Source organism: Periplaneta americana, chromosome 6, assembly GCF_040183065.1.
Source record: "Periplaneta americana isolate PAMFEO1 chromosome 6, P.americana_PAMFEO1_priV1, whole genome shotgun sequence".
In the NCBI taxonomy this organism is placed as follows: Eukaryota; Metazoa; Arthropoda; class Insecta; order Blattodea; family Blattidae; genus Periplaneta; species Periplaneta americana.
The window spans coordinates 4,344,315-4,366,420 of NC_091122.1; the positions used below are offsets into that span (position 1 = coordinate 4,344,315).

Consider the following 22,106-nt stretch of genomic DNA (forward strand, 5'->3'; position numbering starts at 1 on the left):
TAGAACTAACATATAAAAGTCACTAAAAATCACTAACATTTAACTCTAAAGTAAAAAGGTTGGTAATACTTAGTACATCCAACCAGGTGCCCGTCTTCTATGAAATTACCGACAAATTTAATCTCTGAAACATTGGACACAACTATCAACAATATACCTCTACTAGAAACATCAACAACCAAATTTCTTGGTTTGCATATTAATAATAAAATAAATTGAAAAAATCATATCAAAGAAATAACCCCCAAACTTAGCTCAGCATGCTTCGCAATTAGGTCGTTACAACAATTTCTAAACAGCAGTATGGTATCTTAAAGACAATATATTTTGCCTGTTTTCGTTCCATTATGTCCTACGGATTAATATTTTGGGAAAATTCTGCAGATAGTAAAAATATGTTCATATTACAAAAAAAGAGCCATTAGAATAATAGTTGGAGCAAAGGCTAGAGAATCATGTAGATTATTAAAAAAAAAAATAGAGATTCTAACCTTAACAAATCAATACATATACTCTATAATAATTTCCTCTTATGTAATAAAGAAAATTTTACAACAAATTCAGATATATATAGTATAAATACCCGCAGAAAGAATGATTTTCATACGCCATCATCAAATTTATCATGCTATCAAAGGGGAGTAGGTTACATGGCGATAAAAATGTTCAAAGTCTTCCCGAAGACAATAAGAATCATAGCCAAAACTCTGCATTATTTAAAGTAAAACTAAAAAATTACTTAATATCTCACACTTTCTATTCTGTAGATGAATTCTTGACATTTCACAGTACTGTGTAAATATTATAATACTATTAAATGGTAAACATATTACATTGTATATAATATTATTGTTATTAAGGTATTAATTCTGTACATATTTCATATTTGCATTTTATATGTATTGAATTTATATTTAAACGTAAGAATTGGGTATGTTTTTTATGCTACAAAGCAAATGTAAGAATATTATGGAACGAATAAATCTATCTATCTATCTATCTATCTATCTATCTATCTATCTATCTATCTATCTATCTATCTATCTATCTATCTATCTATCTATCTATCTATCTATCTATCTATCTATCTATCTATCTATCTATCTATCTATCTATCTATCTATCTATCTATCTATCTATCTATCTATCTATCTATCTATCTATCTATCTATCTATCTATAGTTCTCAATGGTTTGTTCATCTCCCGTCTTAAAAATTGGGCAAACTTTTGCTACTTTAAAGATCTCGGGAAATTTACTAGCAACTAAAGATAAATTACAGATGTCTGCCATTGGCAGTGCTAGAAGATAGGTACTGGCATTTTTCTTGGGAAAAATTAAATCATAAAGTAAGGATAATATTGCATTTCTGTTGTATTTTGAAGTTCCCTCCATTCTTCAGTGTTGTTACGATCGTATAGGCCGTGTATAAATTAGCGGAATTCTGTCCAATTAATCCTTTGTCGTTGTAGGTTAACGTCATTGATATAATCTTTGATGTCATAAAGAGAGGGAGTGTTGTTTTTGAAAATGAAGTGTTTGAAACTTATGCATTATATTGGTAAGTTCTGTGCATAATATGTACTTTAAATGTTTCGTTTTGAGACATTCCACCACTAGACTAGATAGGGCCTAGCGTCATATTGACGTTCTACTACTAATTAGGTGAAATTGATAAAATTGACTTTAATCTTGCGAAATTACAAGAAATAAGGGATTTGTGGGTATATTATCCATCACTGCTCATGTGAATAAGAATTAGTAATTTAACAATGTGCAATCTTGTTGCACTCCGACTACCCTAACCTAGCTATCTGTGTATCAAATAATAATATGTGTTTGTGTGGCAGTCTACAGTATATTGGAGTACTATTATGTATAATTAACTATCTGCACAAAGGAAAATTACGCCAAACATACTGATCCTATATTCATTTTGAGTCTGCAGATTTTCCTGAGCCATGAAATACATTGCCACAGTTTTTTTGTCGTTTTTATTTTTTGGAATGAATAGCTAATAATAATTATATTCTTTATAGCATATTCAAGACATTTGAATTTGGTAGTGTTACTGTATTTCTATTTTATTTGCGTTGCTTTGTATTTCAGGAAGAATAGGCCTATTACCGATTGTTATGATGTCTGTAGGTCTGTACCTTGGTTTTTCGGTTTGTTCAAGCTTACGAAGTCTAGGGTGAGTTCAGTCTTTTACTTGATGACAAATTTAGGTATAAAACAAAACCAGCTGGATAGTAGAAACCATGGGGCTCTGTATGTGATTTTTTCCGTACATGTATGGCAGTGGCTATCATTACACATGGATAGCTGTGAAATTTGGACTATAGGCCTACCCACTATTTTCCAACACAGGCCTCTACAATCGTTTTTGCAATGACATCTGTTGAGAATGGATTAGGCTAATGGCAATTCTGGATTTACAATTTTTGTTTTTATTTACAATATTATTAATGACAAACGTTCTTTCACATCCAATAAGTTAAATGTGTAATGATGATGATAATAAAGTAATTATTATTATTATTATTATTATTATTATTATTATTATTATTATTATTATTAAATGTAAATATACTTGTTGCCTGTAGGCCTACAAGTTTCTGACATTGTCAAAATCTTATAGTTCGGTGCATTTTCATTCAGTATTCTGCCAAAGGGCAGGTCTTTCACTGCAAACCCAGCTTTCTTCAATCTTTCCTATTTTCTCCAATCTTTCCTATGTATTATATGTCTTTCTTGTGTTAAATTTTACCTTACCTGGTTAACATGTTTCAGCCTGCTATTGGCCTTCTTCAGAACTGATTGTTGCTGGTCTTGGCGCCTTTTGTTTTGTTTCCTGTGGGGTGTGTTTGTGTAGTGTAATGTGGAGTCAAAGAGTGTGTGTGTTCTGAAATTGAGTTGTGTGTTGAGAATTTCATTGAGGTGTGTTTTTATGTGTCTATAAATTTCGTATTGTTCTAGTGTGTTTAGTTTCTGGCTTTTTGGTTGGATGGGTAATCAAGATATATGATATTTGAATGAAGCTGTCCATTCATCTGTCCATCTATCCATTCTTATTATTACCATTAATTTCTCTAAATAGAATACAAAACCTCTAATGGCAAAATCTCATTACATTAACATTATTCTCATTATATCAATATACCTATTTTAGATTTATATTTTGCCTCCTATAACATAGTTCTAGTAAACTTCTATCAAATTAATTCTCATCATTTAACCAACTATCTCAGCTTAATTGTAATTCTTTACATATTGCAAATAGACTGAATTGAATTACATTAGCTCATAAATTAAGTTATTACTTTTTTCATATAGGTTTTATCTGAAATTCAATAAAAATGTACTAGTCGTTAAAACTTAACTGAAGAATATTGTTGGAGAATGTTTAGTGTGTTTTAAATGTTAATAATTTAAATATGTGTGTCTCTATTGTATTGATTAAGGTGATTAAGGCTGGTTGAGTGGAAGAGAAGGCCGTATGGTCTTAAATCTGCCAGCGAAAATAAAGCATTCTACATAATTTACAGCACCATCTTAATTAAGTAAAATGTCATAAAAAGAATTAGAAATTTTTTTTTAGTCACTGTATGAATTCTAATAAATTAGACCTATACTGTTTAACCTATTAGTATTGCAGTGTGTGATTTTTGCTTGCAGGATAACCTTCACCATTTGGCACACACCTGTGAAACACGTGTCCTGGCCAGACGTGAAGCTCTTTGGCACCAGTGAAACACACTACACAGGTCAGCATCTGTCCATAGTCTACGTCAGGCACTGAAATTTAACTTTAGAAGTACCTACCATACTGTGCAGTGTGCCGAATGTATCAGGTTCATTCACTTACTATACATTTTTATACAGTTGGTTTTGACGAATTCCAGCATGCTGTTTTTAAGTGAATGTAAGGTTTAGAAATATCAGAATATCACAGGATATGTCTTGAACAATGCAACTTATTGACATGTTATTATTTCTTGAAGTAATACATTTCAAGTGATCCCCCGGGTAGTTTATTAGTTTGACCCAGAAAAACAAGAGAATAACAAGCTTTGACTTAGCAACCATAAATGATGTTCTCTTGTTTTACAAATTGTCAAAGTCTGCTAATTTCTATGCATAGCCCAGTGATTAAGTTATTTCTTCACTATTTTATACACAGCTTTCTTATGATAATTTAAAATCTGTCTTACATCCAAAGAAACATATGGTAGAGCTGAGACGAGATGTTATGGCACCAACCTGCCCTAAGTTTTAAATTGCCGGCCAGCAGGGTAGAGGAGTGGGGGTTGTTTGGGTTACGGTCCTCAAGCTCAGAGCGGCAAGCATATGCGTTTCATCTCTTTCCAAAAACATTCGTCTTATCTTAGTATCACCATTTTCCTACTCAAGAGTCCCAAGGTACCTAATGGAATTACGCCCGCTATTCCATCTTTACATTCTTATCCTCCGTCCGAATCAGACGACTGATCTGTGCTGGAATCAGATGTCCCTAAGTTTATGGAAATGTTCTCCAAAATACTGTCCATCGCGTGCTCACTTTCAATGTAATTGTTCTCTACTTTATTCACATAATCATACACTGATATCCATTCTTGGAAGAAGCGATTGCAGAGTCGGTCTCTGCTTATGGGTAGCGGAGAAATTGTAGAGGAGTCTTCTTATGACTTTCTCATCAAAACTGTCTACAGCTGCAACAATCTTCTTCTTCGGCTGTGATTTTTCCGGACTGGAGAAAGAATCTGCTGTTCCTGCCTCAATATTTTCCCCTTCTTTCCTGATTCTGCCAAGGTTCGCTTTGAAATACCAGTGGCAGCCAGTACTCTTGCACACACGCTTTTCAATGGAATGGTATTCCGTTTACAGCCTCTTCTGACATGAATTTCCATACATTGTATGCTATTTCATGTCCTTGACTATGAACTACTCTATGATTTCACACTTTAGACAATGCCATAATGAGGGCGGTCAGAAGAACAATGTTTTCAGTATTAGCAATAGCGGTAGTAGCAGGACGATCTGAACACTCGGAATGCTAGTAACCAACTAACCCAACACCCCTCCAGTTGAGTGTGAGGGCGAGTCCAAGCAAACGAACTAAAATGCGTCCCTTGCGCCGGTGCCATAACTTCTCATCCGGGCTCTGTATTTGTTTTTTCTACAAAGTGGGGTTGTAGGTTTAGACTTAATTACTGGCTTTTAAGGAACCCACAGGTTCATTGCCGCCCCCACATAAGCCCGTCATTGGTCCCTATCCTGAGCAAGATTAATCCAGTCTCTATAATCATATCCCATCTCCCTCAAATTCATTTTAATATTATCTTCCCATCTACATCTCGGCCTCCCCAAAGGTCTTTTTTCCTCCAGCCTCACAACTAACACTCTATATGCATTTCTGGATTCGCCCATACGTGCTACATGCCCTGCCCATCTCAAACGTCTGGATTTAATGTTCCTAATTATGTCAGGTGAAGAATACAATGCGTGCAGTTCTGTGTTGTGTAACTTTCTCCATTCTCCTGTAACTTCATCCCTCTTAGCCCCAAATATTTTCCTAAGAACCTTATTCTCAAAAACTCTCTATCTCTGTTCCTCTCTCAAAGTGAGAGTCCAAGTTTCACAGCCATACAGAACAACCGGTAATATAACTGTTTTATACCTCTTTCACCGTATATTGTGTTCTACAAGAAACTAATCAATCAATCTTCTTAGTGTATCCAGCTGTTTGCTGACAACATAAAGTCCACTGTAGTCTATTCAGTTGTTGTTTTTCACGAGAAATGAGGGGTATTTTGATTGGTGTTCATTATAGATGCCTGTTGCTAGTAGCCAGAGGTGGGGTGTAGTCAATATATACTGCAGGGCTGTGTCTTCTGCAACTGGTACTGATGATTTTAATTTACTTCTTTTGTGGTTTATGGATGGACAGTATAGAAGAATGTGTTCCAGATCTTCATCATGATTATTACACCACAGACAAGTAGGATTATCAGAAATGTGAAATCGGTGTAGGTACAATTGAGTGACAATGTGACCTGTTCTGGCTCTTGTTAAAAATGTTTGAACATGTCTGGGCAAGTTTTTGTACATTTCCAGGTCATTTGATTTCTTTTGTACAGACTGTAAAATTTTTCCTTTGTCAGAAGAGAGCCAATTGTTGATCCATAGGTTTGTAAAATGAGACTTTACTGAAGCAAAAGCAATGGATAGAGATATCACTTGAAGAGGTCTTGGTTGCAAATATGTTGCCTGTTTTGCAATATTATTGACTTTCTCGTTTCCAGGTATACCACAATGGTGAAAGGGATTTAACTGTATTAATTTTAAGAATGGAATCTTTAGGTTGTAAGTAACCAAAAAAGTCAAAAGTCATTTTGGTATTTGAATAACCGTTTAGCCGAAAAAAAAAATTGTGTTTGAAATTCGAATCCCATTTATAGTAAAACTATTGGGTATTGAGACATGCGAGTGGGAAGATATCATCATTTCTTCGAAAAATGCTTTATTTATGTAATAACGTACAAAATTAACTGATTAAAAAGGTATTTACAGTGCGATGAAAATTTAATCAGTTAATTTTGTATGTTATTACACATATGAAGCTTTTTTTTTTCGAAGAAATGACAAAGGAATATTTTTTTCGACTTGTTCTTCTCATTGATACCTTATCACTCATATGTCTCAATACCCAATAGTCATGAATGGGAGTCGAACTTCAGACAATTTTTTTTTCTGCTAAATCGTTACTCAAATACCAAAACAGCATTTGCATTTTTAGTTACTTACAACCTAAAGATTCTGTTCTTAAAATTAATGCAGTTATACCTCTTACTTACTTACTTACTTACTGGCTTTTAAGGAACCCGGAGGTTCATTGCCGCCTTCACATAAGCCCGCCATTGGTCCCTATCCTGAGCAAGATTAATCCAGTCTCTACCATCATATCCCACCTCCCTCAAATCCATTTTAATATTATCCTCCCATCTACGTCTCGGCCTCCCCAAAGGTCTTTATCCCTCCGACCTCCCAACTAACACACTATATACATTTCTGGATTCGCCCATACATGCTACATGTCCTGCCCATCTCAAACGTCTGGATTTAATGTTCCTAATTATGTCAGGTGAAGAATACAATGCGTGCAGTTCTGTGTTGTGTAACTTTCTCCATTCTCCTGTAACTTCATCCCTCTTAGCCCCAGATATTTTCCTAAGCACCTTATTCTGAAACACCCTTGATCTCTGTTCCTCTCTCAAAGTGAGAGTCCAAGTTTCACAGCCATACAGAACAACCGGTAATATAACTGTTTTATACCTCTTTCACCGTATATTGTGTTCTACAAGAAACAGGGATCCCAAAAATGTCTTTCAAGACATTGCGACAGAATCTTGGAAAAGAGACATTCCCATGTTCTACAGGATGTTTAAAACTCCTATATTATTGCTTCAGGACCTGCCCATCATATGCAGGACCTGAACCTAGTTGATAGTGAAGTGCTGTTCACTGAAAGGACCTGGGTTTGATCATGTTTGTTCTCTGCTCTCTCCAGGAGGTGAGGATGCAGTGGCCCAGGACTTGGCGAGGAAAGTGAAGGTTCTGTGCTGGATCATGACGGGCCCTAAATCCCACGACAGGGCCCAACACGTGAAGGCCACGTGGGGACGGAGGTGCAACATCCTGCTGTTCATGAGCACGGAGCACGGTGAGTGACTGGCAGTATGAGTCACGTCCTGGCAGGGACATGTGTAGTGTCTTCTAAAATATAAAGACCAAGTTTCAAGTTAAGGTACTGCCTATTTCGATAATGTAATTTCATGAAGTTTGGGTGCACGTTACTAAAAAACTGTTGCAGATATCTGAACAAGATTTTTTTTACAATCATTCTTTAATAATAAATACGAGTATACAGATGGCAGTTTACAGCAGAAAGCCAGAGAGAGCAGTCACGTGTGCACAACTCACTTACACAGTACAAACGCTATTGGCCTGAGGAAGAAGCGAAGGATACAGTAAGAGAAGATGGAACAGTGGTTACAGAAAGAGACGTCAGGAAATGATAAAGTAAGTGAATTAAGTAGAGAGGAAAGGAACAATAATGCAGGCTTGAGTCAAGTAGAACAAGAAATGAAGAACCAGGCTTTAGAAAACTTAAGACTAAAAGTAGAAAACATCTGTGAAAAGATAGAAGCGTTGATAGTAGAGAATAACAAATTAAAGAAGAAGATGAGTGACTATGATCTCACGTCGAGAAAAAATAACTTAATCATTTTCAGGGTCGAAGAAAGGGGCCGGGAAAAAGAGACGGATACCTTTTTAAAAAGTGAGAGATTTATGTGAAGCGATCTTTAATATAGAGTTAAGAGAAGAACATGTCGACCATACGTACAGATTAGGGAAAGGAAGTAAAAGGCCTGTCTTCTTGAGCTTTAAGAACACAAAAGTAAGGGAAGTTATTCTGAACAATCTAGGACAGCTCTGGGGTTCAGGAGTGAGAGTGGAAACAGATATGTCATTTGAAGTAAGAAATAGAAGAAAACGGCTACTACCTTATATGAAAGCAGCGAGGGCGAAGGGTCACTTTGCTAAAATGTATGAGGATAAACTGAAAGTGAACGGAAAATGGTGTGATCTGGAGTTTTGCCTGAGGAATGAAGATCATCCAGAATTTGGACTAACGAGAAGAACAAAAGAGAACAGTGGACATATTTCAACTTTGCAGAGGGAAGCAATGAGAAGGCAACAGAGAGTCGACGTTAGCTACATAAGCGGAGGGAAGGAGCAGGAATGGTGGAAGAAAATCATCCCAACTTCAAGGACGGAACAAGTGATTGTCGCAGATCAACACATGGTAACAGGAGTTCAGGAACCCACATGCTGACGTACGAGGAGGTGTAAAGATGATGGCACAGCAAGGAGAAGATAAGTGTAATGTTATCATGCAGCGTAAGCGGATTCCTAGTCTCCATATGATGGCGGTAAGGTTAGCACACTCCAGAAGGAATGCTGACAATAACGGAACAGGAAACATAGGCGCTAGAAAAAAGGCGAGTGGGGATGGAAAGAGAAACCAAGAGTCAGGAAGTGATAGGGGAGAAAGTAGTGAAAAGATTAAGGGTGCGAGTGTAAGTGGAAATCTAGGAGGTGAAAGGGAAAGCGTGGGGGGAAAAATAAAAGAGGAATAGAAGAAGAAGAAGAAAGAAATAGAAAGAAAGACAGATAGAAATAAAGCAGACATGAACAGTAAAGAAAGGTCAGAACCTGCGACAGCTGAGGATATAGCAAAGGTATTAGATATGATTAAAAAATGTGGGGATGTGATCAAAAAGTGCAAGTAAAGGGAAACTGTAAATGATCGAGAAGTATAGGGGAGAGAGAAAGTGTATAAGCTGAGGTGTAGAGATAAATATGAGTATTTATGGGAAGTGAGAATAGTGAGAAAGGATTAGGTGTAAGTGGAATAGTGAGAAAGTGAAAGTGAGCGCAAATAGGAATGAGTGAAAATAGTGAAAAAGGGTTAAGAGAAATGAACAAGTGACAGCATAGAATTAGTACTAACATTTGAACGTTAGAACAGTAAATGAATACAAGAGAAAGATAGGAGAAAAGGTCAAAGAACAAATAGGACAAATAATTCAATATTACAATTTATAGAGATAAATAATTGAAATTCAGATTTTAGTGAATAGTAGTTAGAGGATAAAGGGGGTGTGAAAGTAATATATAATATTAGATATATTAGGATTAATGATCAAATAGAGAATAGCAAATGAAATGCAGGAGAAATACTAAGGAGAGATTGAACAAGTAATAAAAAAGTTACATAGTGTAATTGGGAGTATTTGTGTAGACGCGTACTGCAAATAATGTGTTAGTGTAATGGTGGCACCGGATACAGAAATGTGAGGTACACCATTATATGTAAAGAAGTGCTGTGACCAAATATATTATATGTATCATATTAGGTTATTTTACAACGCTGTATCAACATCTCGGTTATTTAGCGTTAGATTGAATTCCAGTGAAATGAATCTGGGGTCGAGTACCAAAAGTTACCAAGCATTTACTCGTATTAGGTTGAGGAAAAACCCTGGGAAAAACCTCAACCAGATAACTTGTCCCGACTGGGATTCGAACCCAGGCCACCTGGTTTCGTGGTCAGACGCGCTAACCGTTACTTCACAAGTGTGGACTGGATCCGAGTTTTTCCCCTTCGCTATTTTGCATGACTTTGTTATGACATACCAGTGAGACAAGCAATCACTGCAGACTGTACTTGTCTCGTTCAGACAGGAGCCTTCCAACTGTGAAGCTGTCTGTGAGGGAGGGTTACCATTACTTGTGGGGGAAGACGAAGCAGGCCATGAAGTACGTGTACGACCACCACCTGCAGCGTGCCGACTGGTTCTTCAAGGCAGATGACGACACGTGAGTCTTAGTGGAGTTAGAAATCAGTGCCATTCTTTAAGGTGCTAGTGAAGGTGGCTTATTCATTCCTTCTACTCGATATATTAAGAGTGACTGCTTTTAGTCGTTGTACTACATTCAGAGTGACTGTGTCACGTGTTCATCTGTTCATTATATTCATCCTTCCCTTTTTCTTCTCCTCGCTCTCCTCCTTCTCCTCCCCCTCCCCCTCCTCCTCCTTCCCTCCTTCTTTTCCTTCTCCTCCACCTCACTCCCCTCCTCCTCATTCTCCCCCTACTTACTCTTCTCCTTCTCCTCACTCCCCTCCTCATTCTCCTCATCCTTTCCCTTCTACTCCTCCTTCCCCTCCTTCCCATTCTCCTTCTCCTCCTGCTTCTTCTCTTCCTCCTCCTCCCTCTTCTTCCTCTTCTATTGTATTCTCACATAAGCCCGCCATCGGTCCCTATCCTGAGCAAGATTAATCCAGTCTCTACCATCATATCCCACCTCCCTCAAATCCATTTTTACATTACCCTCCCATCTACGTCTCGGCCTCCCCAAAGGTATTTTTCCCACCGGCCTCCGAACTAACACTATATGCATTTCTGGATTCGCCCATACGTGCTACATGCCCTGCCCATCTCAAACGTCTGGATTTAATGTTCGTAATTATGTCAGGTGAAGAATACAATGCGTGCAGTTCTGTGTTGTGTAACTTTCTCCATTCTCCTGTAACTTCATCCCTCTTAGCCCCAAATATTTTCCTAAGCACCTTATTCTCAAACACCCTTAACCTATGTTCCTCTCTCAAAGTGAGAGTCCAAGTTTCACAACCATAAAGAACAACCGGTAATATAACTGTTTTATAAATTCTAACTTTCAGATTATATTAAAAAAAATCTCACTTCGGCTGTGAGTAATATAGATTTATTTTTTTCTCTCATTGCTGCCATTGTTTTGTTAAACTTTTGACAGTGATGGTCTTTTCTGTGTGTCTGTAGATATGCCGTGATGGAGAACCTACGCTACATGTTGTCCGCCTTCAACACTTCAGACCCGCTGTATTTTGGGCTGCGCTACAAGAGGTTTGTGCGCAACGGCTACATGAGTGGAGGTGCAGGATACGTCCTCAGCCGAGAGGCCCTGAAGCGCTTCGTGGAGCGGGCCCTGCCTGACAAGGACAGCTGCAAGCAGGACGATACTGGTCCTGAGGACTTGGAGCTCGGTGAGTTGTAACACAAGGATTAATGAATCCCTCCATGTAAGAGTTTGTATTTGTCATCTTGCCACTGATATTCAACATTTGTCCTCATATCACGAAATAGATACTCGCTTACAACACCATATCACACTCTCCATTCCTAAACACAGAACATCCTTCTACTCTTCATCTTTCACAGTCTCTGCAGCTCATCTCTGGAACTCTCTGCCACAACATGTCAGAGACTGTTGGATATTGTCTAGTTTCAAAAATAAATTAAAATTGCACTTTTTGAATTAGATTCCTTTCAGTTATAAGCCCTTTTCTCTGCCATAGTTTTGTAAAAATATAGGCTATATATTTCTTTTTCCTTCCTTTCCCCTTTTTGTTCTCTTTATCAGCCGATGAATTTATTATCATAGCCTTTTTATTGTGAATTTTATTTCATATTCGTATTTCTTGTCTTTTTTATTATTATTTTATTACATTCCATTTTGTTATATTCTTTCTTACGTTTTCCATATTAACCATTTGTACTAAATGAGTTGCTTTCACTATATTCCAATGTATTTTACTTTCTTTTTTCTAGTATTGTGTAATTGAGTAGTTTAATATCAAAGACGGACATCTGTTGTCTCCATAGTTTTGATCTAGAGGCACTTTTTGTTTCACAGTGTTCTTTGTAACATTTTAACACAATTTATTTTTATAGATGTAGTGTCAGAGTTTGCATATAGTTCAACATAACTGAAAAGAGCATGAAAAAATGTATAAGAATCCACATTATCTAAATTTCGATCTGAGATCAGATGCCTTTGATATTAAGCTACTCAATTTTCTTGTTGTTTAGTGTTGATTTTATTATGGTATTATTATTATTATTTTTTTTTGTAATATGTTAGTATTCTGTTCTTTAACTTTTTGTTAAATTTTAACTGCTTGTATACTTTGTGACCTGGTAGAGTGTAAGAGAAGGCCTTATGGCCTTAACTCTGCCAGTATAAATAAAGAATTATTATTGTTGTTATTATTATTATTATTATTATTATTATTATTATTATTATTATTATTATTATTATTATTAATTGCCCTTAGGCCGTCTGTTTTCTAGTTGGTTATTTAACGACACTGTATCAACTACTAGGTTATTTAGCATTGATAGAATTGATGATAGTGAGATGGTGTTTGGAGAGATGAGGCCGAGGATTTGTCATAGATTACCAGGAATTCACATTATAGGAGATGAAAACCTCGGAAAAAACGCAACCAGGTAATCAGTCCAATTGCGATTCGAACCCATGTTCAAGCACAGGTCCGAATCAACAGACAAACACACTTGCTGCCTGAGCTACACCAGTGATCTGCCCTCCGTTAATTCACTCCGTGGAAAAATATGTAATACTTTAAAAAAAGTAATGACGTATTTTTGTGCGTGAAGATTTGATGATTGTGAGTGTAAATGCATTGTTTTGTTAGATTTTTTGCAGTTGTATCATATTAGCAAAATTTTCAAGTTCAGCAGTTGTTTTTAAATGCAAAATAGTGAGTGGTTTCTCTTTTCATATGACGTTTTCTGCTATGAATGTTTATACAGGGTGTAAACAATATATACTGCCAAACTTATATAGGTAATACAATATACTTTAATAAAACTTTCTTCTGTCTTGCACTTTACTTTGAACAGTGGTCAAATTTGGCCGATATGGCAGTATGGCATACCAGAAGTAAAATAAGATGTCAAAAAGCATACCGGCAGTAAAAATTTAAGACATTCCTGCAGTACTGCTTGTGTTATATAGTACTACATTATTTAGTTCGTGCTCGGGAGCAATGTCTTATTTAAGAAATCCCCAAAATAATTGTATTGCAAGACAAGTCTGTGCATATTGGCAGTAATTTATTACCAATACCTCGTCTGTCAAGTCGAAATGAATCATATCAAACATTATAATATCAGACGGCACATTGATCTTGCACATAAGAAAGATTTTGGCAAACATACAGGTAAGATAAGATTGTTAAAAATGGTTTACTAGTATATTAATAAAATAATTCTTATGTGCGATATAGCAATATTCTTTGGTCGGCTGGAAAAGCCACATAAGTAAAAAAAAAGTCGATTTTTCTGTTGTACCTAATCACATAAGTGTAATATTTTTTCTAATTTTTGAAATAATAAATTTTCTTGTATTTTAAATTGAAAAGGGTCTCACTTTAACATACATGAATTTCATTATTATAAAAACATAAATTGTTTAGTCACACGTTAAAAAATGTTAAAATTTTTTAAAAAGGTATATACCTTGGACAGACGGCCCGTTTTGATGTGATGTCACGTCTTCATCAGTGTCTCCTGAACTACTGGTGATCTTGAATTCTGCGATGTGCATTTGTCGGTTGTAGTGGTGGGGGTATGTTGCCCTTATGGTGGGGGCTGGTTGTTTGTGTGTTATGACGTATCATGACGTCGAATAATGTGCGGGTATTGAACTGTAATTGTGTGTTAAGTATATGTTGTGGGTATGTTATTGTATGTTTATATATTTCGTATATAGAAGAAAAAGCACTAATTCAATATGAAAAACTTATTAGATTACCAGGAAACAATTGGCATTCACACAGTCCTCTCTGTAGATTGAAAACTCAAAAAAGTTTCATATCCATTGTTCAAGAATTAAAACAGAAAATCAATATCCCGAATTTAAAAGAAAACCTACAAATTAAACCAAACCCTTTAACTCTATTAAATATAGAATATAATCTAAATTTAACAGAAGAAAAACTGAAATCAGAAGTAAACACTGAAATACTGAAACAATTGTCTTTAGAGACAATTAATATTAGGTACCCTCCACAAAACTGGCTTCATTTATACACCGACGGATCCTTGATCTCCAGAGAACAAGGTGCCGGTGCAGGTGTTACGTGCTGTCTCTTCTCACTTTATAGATCTCTTGGATATGGAACAACAAGTTTTGATGGAGAAATCATTGCAATAAGTGAAAGTCTCAGGAATCTTCTATGCCACATCAGTAAATTTAAAAATGCAGTTATATTGTCAGACTCCAAAGCAGCTATTCTATCAATAGTCTCTAAACACACACCTTCATCTCAAACAGCAGAAATAACTAAAATGCTCTCTCAATTAATATCACTCAATAAAAGAATTGTATTCCAATGGATACCATCCCATTGTGGAATCCTGGGAAACGAGAATGCGGATGCTTTAGCAAAGAAGGGCAGCACTGCTACTTACAGACCTGTTACTAAATCTACGTATTACTCTGTGAAGAGATTTATTAAATCTACATACTTAGACTTCAACAAACAAAATTTGATAACACAATCCCAAGGGAAAAAAATGCATCAAAATTTACAGTTAATTCCCGATTTACCACGAAAATCGTCTGTAGCTGCATTTAGATTGGCAACAGGCCATGATTGTTTGGCCAAACACCTGCATAGAATTGGAATATATCAGTCCCCTAACTGCCCATTGTGCAACTCAAACCAAGAAATGGATTCGGAACACCTCAAAATCTGTGCTTCAGTGGCTGGCCATGATAATATCTTTGAAAAATATTGGAGTGCAAGAGGTCAAATGACTTTATTGTCAAATGCCTGGCATTAGAAAACAACAACAACATATATTTCGTATTGTTCTAAGATGTTTAACTGTGAACGTTTTGGTGTGATGTGTAGAATTTCCATATCTGTTTCTGTATTATTGTAGTCATGATTATTGTTGATAATGTGGTCTGCATAATTTGATGTGATGTAGGGTTTGGTTATAGCTTTAATATGTTCATTATATCTTGTGTGAAAGGATCTTCCTGTCTGTCCTATGTAAAAATGTGGGCAGCTATTGCATTTTAGTTTGTAACAACACACAAACAACCAGCCCCCACCATAAGAGCAACACACCCCCATCCCTACAACTGACAAATGCACATCGCAGAATTCAAGATCACCAGTAGTTCAGGAGACACTGATGAAGACGTAACATCGCGTCTGTCCAAGGTATACCTTTTTTTAAAATTTTAACACTTTTTAACGTGTGACTAAACAATTTTATGTTTTTAACAAACAAAGTGTTAATGTGAACTATAATCAATCATTATTATACTTATATTCAGTTAAGAGTAAATTAAAAAGAAAGTATCTCCTGAAAAATTATTATTTTTTGACTTACGTGCCTTTTGCCGCCGACCAAAGATATATTATTATAATTTAATTTGATGTGAAAGATAAAACTGAGAGAAAGTTTTCTACGATCTACAGAAAACATTTGTTAATGAAAAAGCCAGTTGTTGTTTCTGATGCAGACACCTCTTTCCCCTCAGGAGAGTGCTTGCAGAACGTGGGCGTGCACTCCGTGGACACCCGTGACTCATTTGGCCGGGGCAGGTTCTTCCACTTCTTGCCGGAGAGGTACATCATCCCACACCACATGGCGAGCGACTTCTGGTACTGGAGCTACATCTACTACTCCTTCACACCGGTGAGGATGCATTTCCTGTACTGTGTGTTTTGATATTTCTTTATTTCAATTATTTATTTATATGTTTATAAAGGGGGCCGTGTTAAAAACAGTTGCTGTAGATCTGTGATTTCGATATCAGATGGACTTGCAACACGAGTGAGTTTCAATTTAGCCATTAGTTGTACAAAGATCTATTAAATTTTTTTTATTTTTGTGAAATTTGTTGATTTGATTGTACATATTGTGAGTTTTATTAGTAACAACAATGTAATTTATTCGTCACAACAATAATTCCTTTCTACAATTCACCTTGAACGCTCTCGTCAACAATTGGATCTTCACTCAACACAGTATTCGTTATAGCACTCCACCGACGACAATGACAATTTACTTGGACTATTACGCACAGCAATGAACTGTTAATCTTAACTAATATTTACAAAGCACTATTTACAAATCACAACTACCAGTTCTCAGTTCACAGTTCTTCTATCTCAGTCACTCGAGTTCACAGTATCTCGAACCAGAGACCTTCAGAGACAGTTCACTGTACTCGAACTCAGGTCCCTCCAACTGCGGTCCACTGCACTCGAACTCAGGCCTTCGGATGCTGACGCAGATGCGGACGCACACTCGAGTCGAACTCCGGCACACAAGTCTGGCTTGCTTGCTCTGGCTTACTCACTGACTGAATAACTGAAAACTCTGCTCTAGCTCGCTGGCGCTTCTTCTTTTATAGCAAAATCATAGTTGCGAGAATTTTCTACAGGTGTGTAGAGAATTATCTCGATATCTCTACTTCGACGGACTTCTGGAATAGTTGGGAAGGTCGTTCCACATTCACTGCGTTAAGTAGCAGCTGCGCTCGCAGCCTCCCCTCGCGTGTAGGCTCCTTTCCCCTTTCCCCGTGAAGCCCGCGCGATATGCTCTCTCGCGGGACGCTGGTCGTGAGTTCGAATCTCACGTCGCTGTCACAATATATAGTTTTTTGAGTTTTAAGATGTTTTTATTAAAAGTATCAAGTCTCTTGGACCCTTGCCTTTTACAAAAATATGATTTTATAAATTGAAATGTAAATAGGTTTTGTTAAAGAAAATTGATTACTAAGACCGTCAAAGACGGAAGTATTTGTTTGAATTTATGTTATGTCTCTTAGTAAAGGGTTGGCATGATGAAGTAGCTTATTCCTGTATGTAGTCTGTAGATGTTGAATATGAGCAACCAGGAAGGGTATATGAAGTTCATTGTAGAGTTTGACATTGTTCATGAGGTAGTGTGCACCAGTGATTGTTCTGAATTCCTTCCAGACTCTTCAGGTGGCGAGGATGAGCAGTAGTGGATGTATCATCTGATGACTGATGTATACAGCAGGACGTTTACTTTCCTTGAAGTCAGGCTTTTGAAAAGTAGATACATATTTACGAGGGGGATCCAGGAAATAACGACCGTTTTGTTGTAATGATTAAAAAAAAAATATTTATTTGAAAAAACAAAGTCTGTTACATAACTGAAGCTTCCTTTACTTCTCTACATAATCACCACCTACATTTAAACATTTGTCGTATCTGTTCACTAGCTTTAGAATTCCCGTGTTATACTCCTCTGCCGCCAGTTCATTAAGCCAGGTGTTCACTGTCTTCTTCAACTCTTCATCACTTCCAAAACGCGTACCACCCAGAAAGTCTTTCAGCTTAGTGAAAAGATGAAAATCGCTAGGAGCAAGGTCTGGACTATAGGGCGGATGATCAAAGATTTCCCAAACGAATTGATCCAGCAATTCTCGAGTTGAAGCAGCAGTGTGCGGGCGGGCGTTATCGTGAAGAAGCACAACTTCTCTCGAAAGCATTCCTCGCCTCTTGTTTTGGATGGCTCGCCGTAGTTTTCGTAAAGTCTCACAATAACGATTTGCATTGATCGTAGTGCCTTTTGGCATGAAATCCAGCAAAAGAACACCTTTGCGATCCCAAAAGACAGTAGCCATGACTTTTTGTGTTGAGAGAGTCTGTTTGAATTTTCTCGGTTTCTTGGGTGATGAAGGATGATGCCACTGACGTGATTGGCGCTTGGTCTCTGGGGTGTTGTGAGACACCCAGGTCTCATCACCAGTCACAATTTGATCAAGAAAGGCGTCTCCATCTGTGTGATATCGCATCAAGAATGTCAATGCTGAGGCCATTCTCTGAGTTTTGTGTTGGTCACTCCGTTGCCGTGGAACCCATCGTGCACAGATTTTGTGGTAGCCAAGATGTTGCGACACAATTTCACCAAGCAAAGAACGAGAAATGTCAGGAAAGGCAATATGCAATTCGTCGAGTGATGTGCGCCTGTCTTGCAAGATTCTGTCGTTCACTTTAGTCTTCAGGTCTTCTGTGATGAGTGATGGGCGTCCGGGTCGAGTTTCATCGTGGACATTTGTTCGCCCATTGTTGAACATTTCGCACCATTTTCTCACATTTCTTTCATTCATTACAGTATCACCATACACTTCTTTCAATTGCCGGTAAATTTCTGCAGGTTTCAAATGTCGGGCATTCAAAAATCGAATCACATTCCTCACCTCACAGTCGGCGGGATTATCAATCACGTCGTTCATTTTGAAGTAACACAAAATGCACAATGGCGACTTGTTGCAACCAGTACTCACAACATTATGAGAACACATGTTAAGGAAGCCAGTTGACCTTCAAACAAGGAAGGGGAGTCAGCTGCGCAGCGGGTATGCACGAACGGTCGTTATTTCCTGGATCCCCCTCGTAGTATGGAAATACAGATAAATTTGGAAGATGATTTGTTTCATGATAACCAAAAATGCGGCAGAAAAAATGGTGATGACTGATAAATGTGGTGGTGAAAGTGATTCTGATAACAGGATAATTATTTCGGAATATGTATTACATGTCTTCCTCGTGTTAAATATTACCATACCTGGTTGACATGTTTCGTCCTGGTATTGGCCATCTTCAGAACTGGTTGTTGCTGGTCTTGGCATCTTTTTGTTCTGTTTCCTGTGGGGGTGTGTTTGTGTAGTGTAATGTGGAGTCAAAGAGTGTGTGTGTTCTGAAATTGAGTTGTGTGTTGAGAATTTCATTTGGATGTGTTTTTGTGTGTGTAGAACAATACGAAATATTCAAACACACAAAAAACACATCCAAACGAAATTCAATTGGTTTTACTGATACCAATTGGAAATATACATCAGCGACAATTTTGCTGAACTATAGGAAGAGAGCTGTATTTATATGTTACCTTTCAAATGAGTATTATTACTAATTTTTAAATTATAATTTAAAAAAAAAATACAGGGTTTGATTGCTATTCAAATAACCTCCTCTTGGTTGGGGGCCTATAGGTAAAATTGTGTTGCAGGATCTAAATAAGGCTTTGCAATATCTCAAATTTAATTTTTGACATGCGAAATCTTTGAAAATCAGTATTTATTCCTGGCCTAACTGTTTGCTCTGCCTTTGTATGAATTATTCTTCAGTTTCACAGCCAGAAGAAGTCATATTACATAAAAAAATTATTACTACACTTTTAAGAAAAGTTTATCGAAAACAAAGGATTGGTAGAAAATGTGCTTGCGATTCTATTTTACAAATGACAATTTTTTTTTTTATTTAACACCTGCCACATTTACAATCTGCCTACAATAGACAATAAGTAAATATTATAAAAGAATATGACATGAGTGGAGATGTTATCCCTTGACAACACTCCAAAAGAAAAATAACAATGTTTCAAATAGCTGTAGTAAAAATGAATGGAAGGTCAAGAACATTGGTCCTTTTAAGTCTTCTTATTGTTTGACTATTATCCAGCAAATTTAATGCATGATGATTGGGATGTTGATTTAATCGGTGCAGGTATTTTTTGTTGAACTTAGAGATTTCTTCTTTCACAGTTGAAATGTTGACGTCACGATGAATGACATTACGTACATACCATGTTGCAGTGACAATGCAACGTAAAGTTTTGGACTGATACCTCTGCAGTATTTCAATGTTTGAGTTGCTAGCAGCTCCCACAGTTGAATGCCGTATGTCCAGATTGGTTTTAGTACGACTTTATAAACAAGAACTTTATTTTCTAATGACTTAGGTCCCAATAACCAATAGATTTTTGATGTTTTAAAATTTAATTCTTTACGTTTAGTTTCAATATGTTTACGTCATGTTAATCGGCGATCTAAATGCATACCTAAATATTTAACATCGTCTGCTTCGGGAAGTTCTTTGTTGTACAGTGTTACAGGAGGACAGTTTTCAATTCTGGTTCCAAAAGTAACATGAACTGATTTGTTTTCACTCGCTTGTATTCTCCATTTAGTTAGCCAGTCTTCTGTTTCTTTCAATTCATTCTGCAGGTTTTCAGACGCTGTTGATGGATCTTCATGTGGAGCAAAAATAGCAGTGTCATCAGCAAAAGTAGACAAATTTTTATGCAACAATTCGTTAGTAAAAGAAATTAAACTGTCAGTAATTACCATTGTTTGTCACTAGTCGTGACAAATTTACCAGTACAGATTTATACAACGGAAATGACTGGCTTTTTTTTTTACTTATTTAGTAATTTGTTGCTAGTAAAATAGTAATTTTAGCTTTATCCAACAGACTCCAGTTTTATGGGAGTAAGCGGTCTTGAAACACACTGTGCGTCCAACAAGTTATAAATTCAGGATAGAATAGAGATTATAACAAAGTGGAAGGTAACAAAGACTGTTCAGTAATGTGAAGGTGATGAGAATGCATATTCCATGTTCCAGGGTTTCTCGTGCTGCTCCGATACAGCCGTGACCTTCCACTACGTGTCCCAGAGCCAGATGCACGTGCTGGAGTACCTGATCTATCAGCTGCGGCCTTACGGAGTGTCTCACAGGTTCAAAGGCAAGCCAGGCTTCACAGAACCCGCGGTTACCGAGTTACAGGAGCCATGGTGGAACCGACTGATGGCAGCTCTCTGGCTCACACGTACTCACACTGCTTGAAGGAGATACGGCGAGCCCATGCAGTCTCATGGGATTGTATTTGATTCTACTTTAGTAATATGCGTTACAAGAGCGGTATGTTGACGTTTCCATGTTCGAGGAAAAGATTGAAAAAGCGAATCGTAGTTGAGCTTTTTTAATTTCCGAGAACATGAAAACAAACATACCGCTCGTGTATCGTACATTATTTTGTGCGAAGATCGTTTATTACATACCTGAAAGACGAATTTCTAATTAGTTGCAATGAAATCTCCATCTTGGTTTCTGTTTAATGACGGCAACTTCGGAAAGCCAAAATATCTTTCTTCAACATTGTTGCTATAAAATGTTTTTTCTGTTTACTATACTCCAGCAGGCCGTGACATACGTCTGTATTTTTTTCCCCCCCAGTCTATAAATGCGAACTTAAAACAAACGGTAAGGTTATGTAATGATTTATTTTTCATTTTAATATTTTAACAATATTATTTATATAACATATTGCAGTAATAACATCGGCATCTGGAATCTTGTTGATTTTTTCACGGCTTCCTTAATGTTACTTGTATCAGGAATGCAATAAGTTTCGTGGAGTAGTAGACTTTACTTAATTTTTGCAAATATTTAAAAACAATAATTAACATTGCAATTTAGGTGAAATTGCAGTGGTAAGTTTCCAATTTATAATTATTACTATGTTAAACGTCTCTAAAAATAATATGTTAAAAGCCTAAATCAGTAAAATCAATATGTTACTTAAGCGGTAAGAAGAGGGAAATTGTTATGTGTGTTAGGTTGGGAATACTGAATGTGGTATTTCACACTTACCGCGTATTGGTTCTGTGCGGAAAACAAGCAAATACGCACGATCTCGCACAAAAATTTTCTCGACATCCCAGATCGTACTGCGGCTTTTCATTACACCGCAACTTCCACAAAGGCTCTCTAGGGATCGTTGATCCTGAGTACCAGGTTGAAGTTATGTGGCCTTGCCACACACTGACTACATTTCTCTCTTTACCGCCCTGTCTTCTG

General features: G+C 36.9%; 1 protein-coding gene across 1 annotated transcript; it reads left to right on the forward strand.

The window, feature by feature from the left end:
- Positions 1-1,440: 1,440 nt before the first annotated feature.
- Positions 1,441-21,437, forward strand: LOC138700911 (glycoprotein-N-acetylgalactosamine 3-beta-galactosyltransferase 1-like). The gene is made up of 8 exons (XM_069827330.1): positions 1,441-1,560; positions 2,109-2,193; positions 3,678-3,766; positions 7,570-7,722; positions 10,307-10,445; positions 11,426-11,649; positions 15,969-16,126; positions 20,871-21,437. Exons 1-8 carry the CDS (start codon positions 1,530-1,532, stop codon positions 21,090-21,092), a joined length of 1,101 nt encoding a protein of 366 aa, XP_069683431.1. The 5' UTR covers positions 1,441-1,529; the 3' UTR covers positions 21,093-21,437.
- Positions 21,438-22,106: the final 669 nt, after the last annotated feature.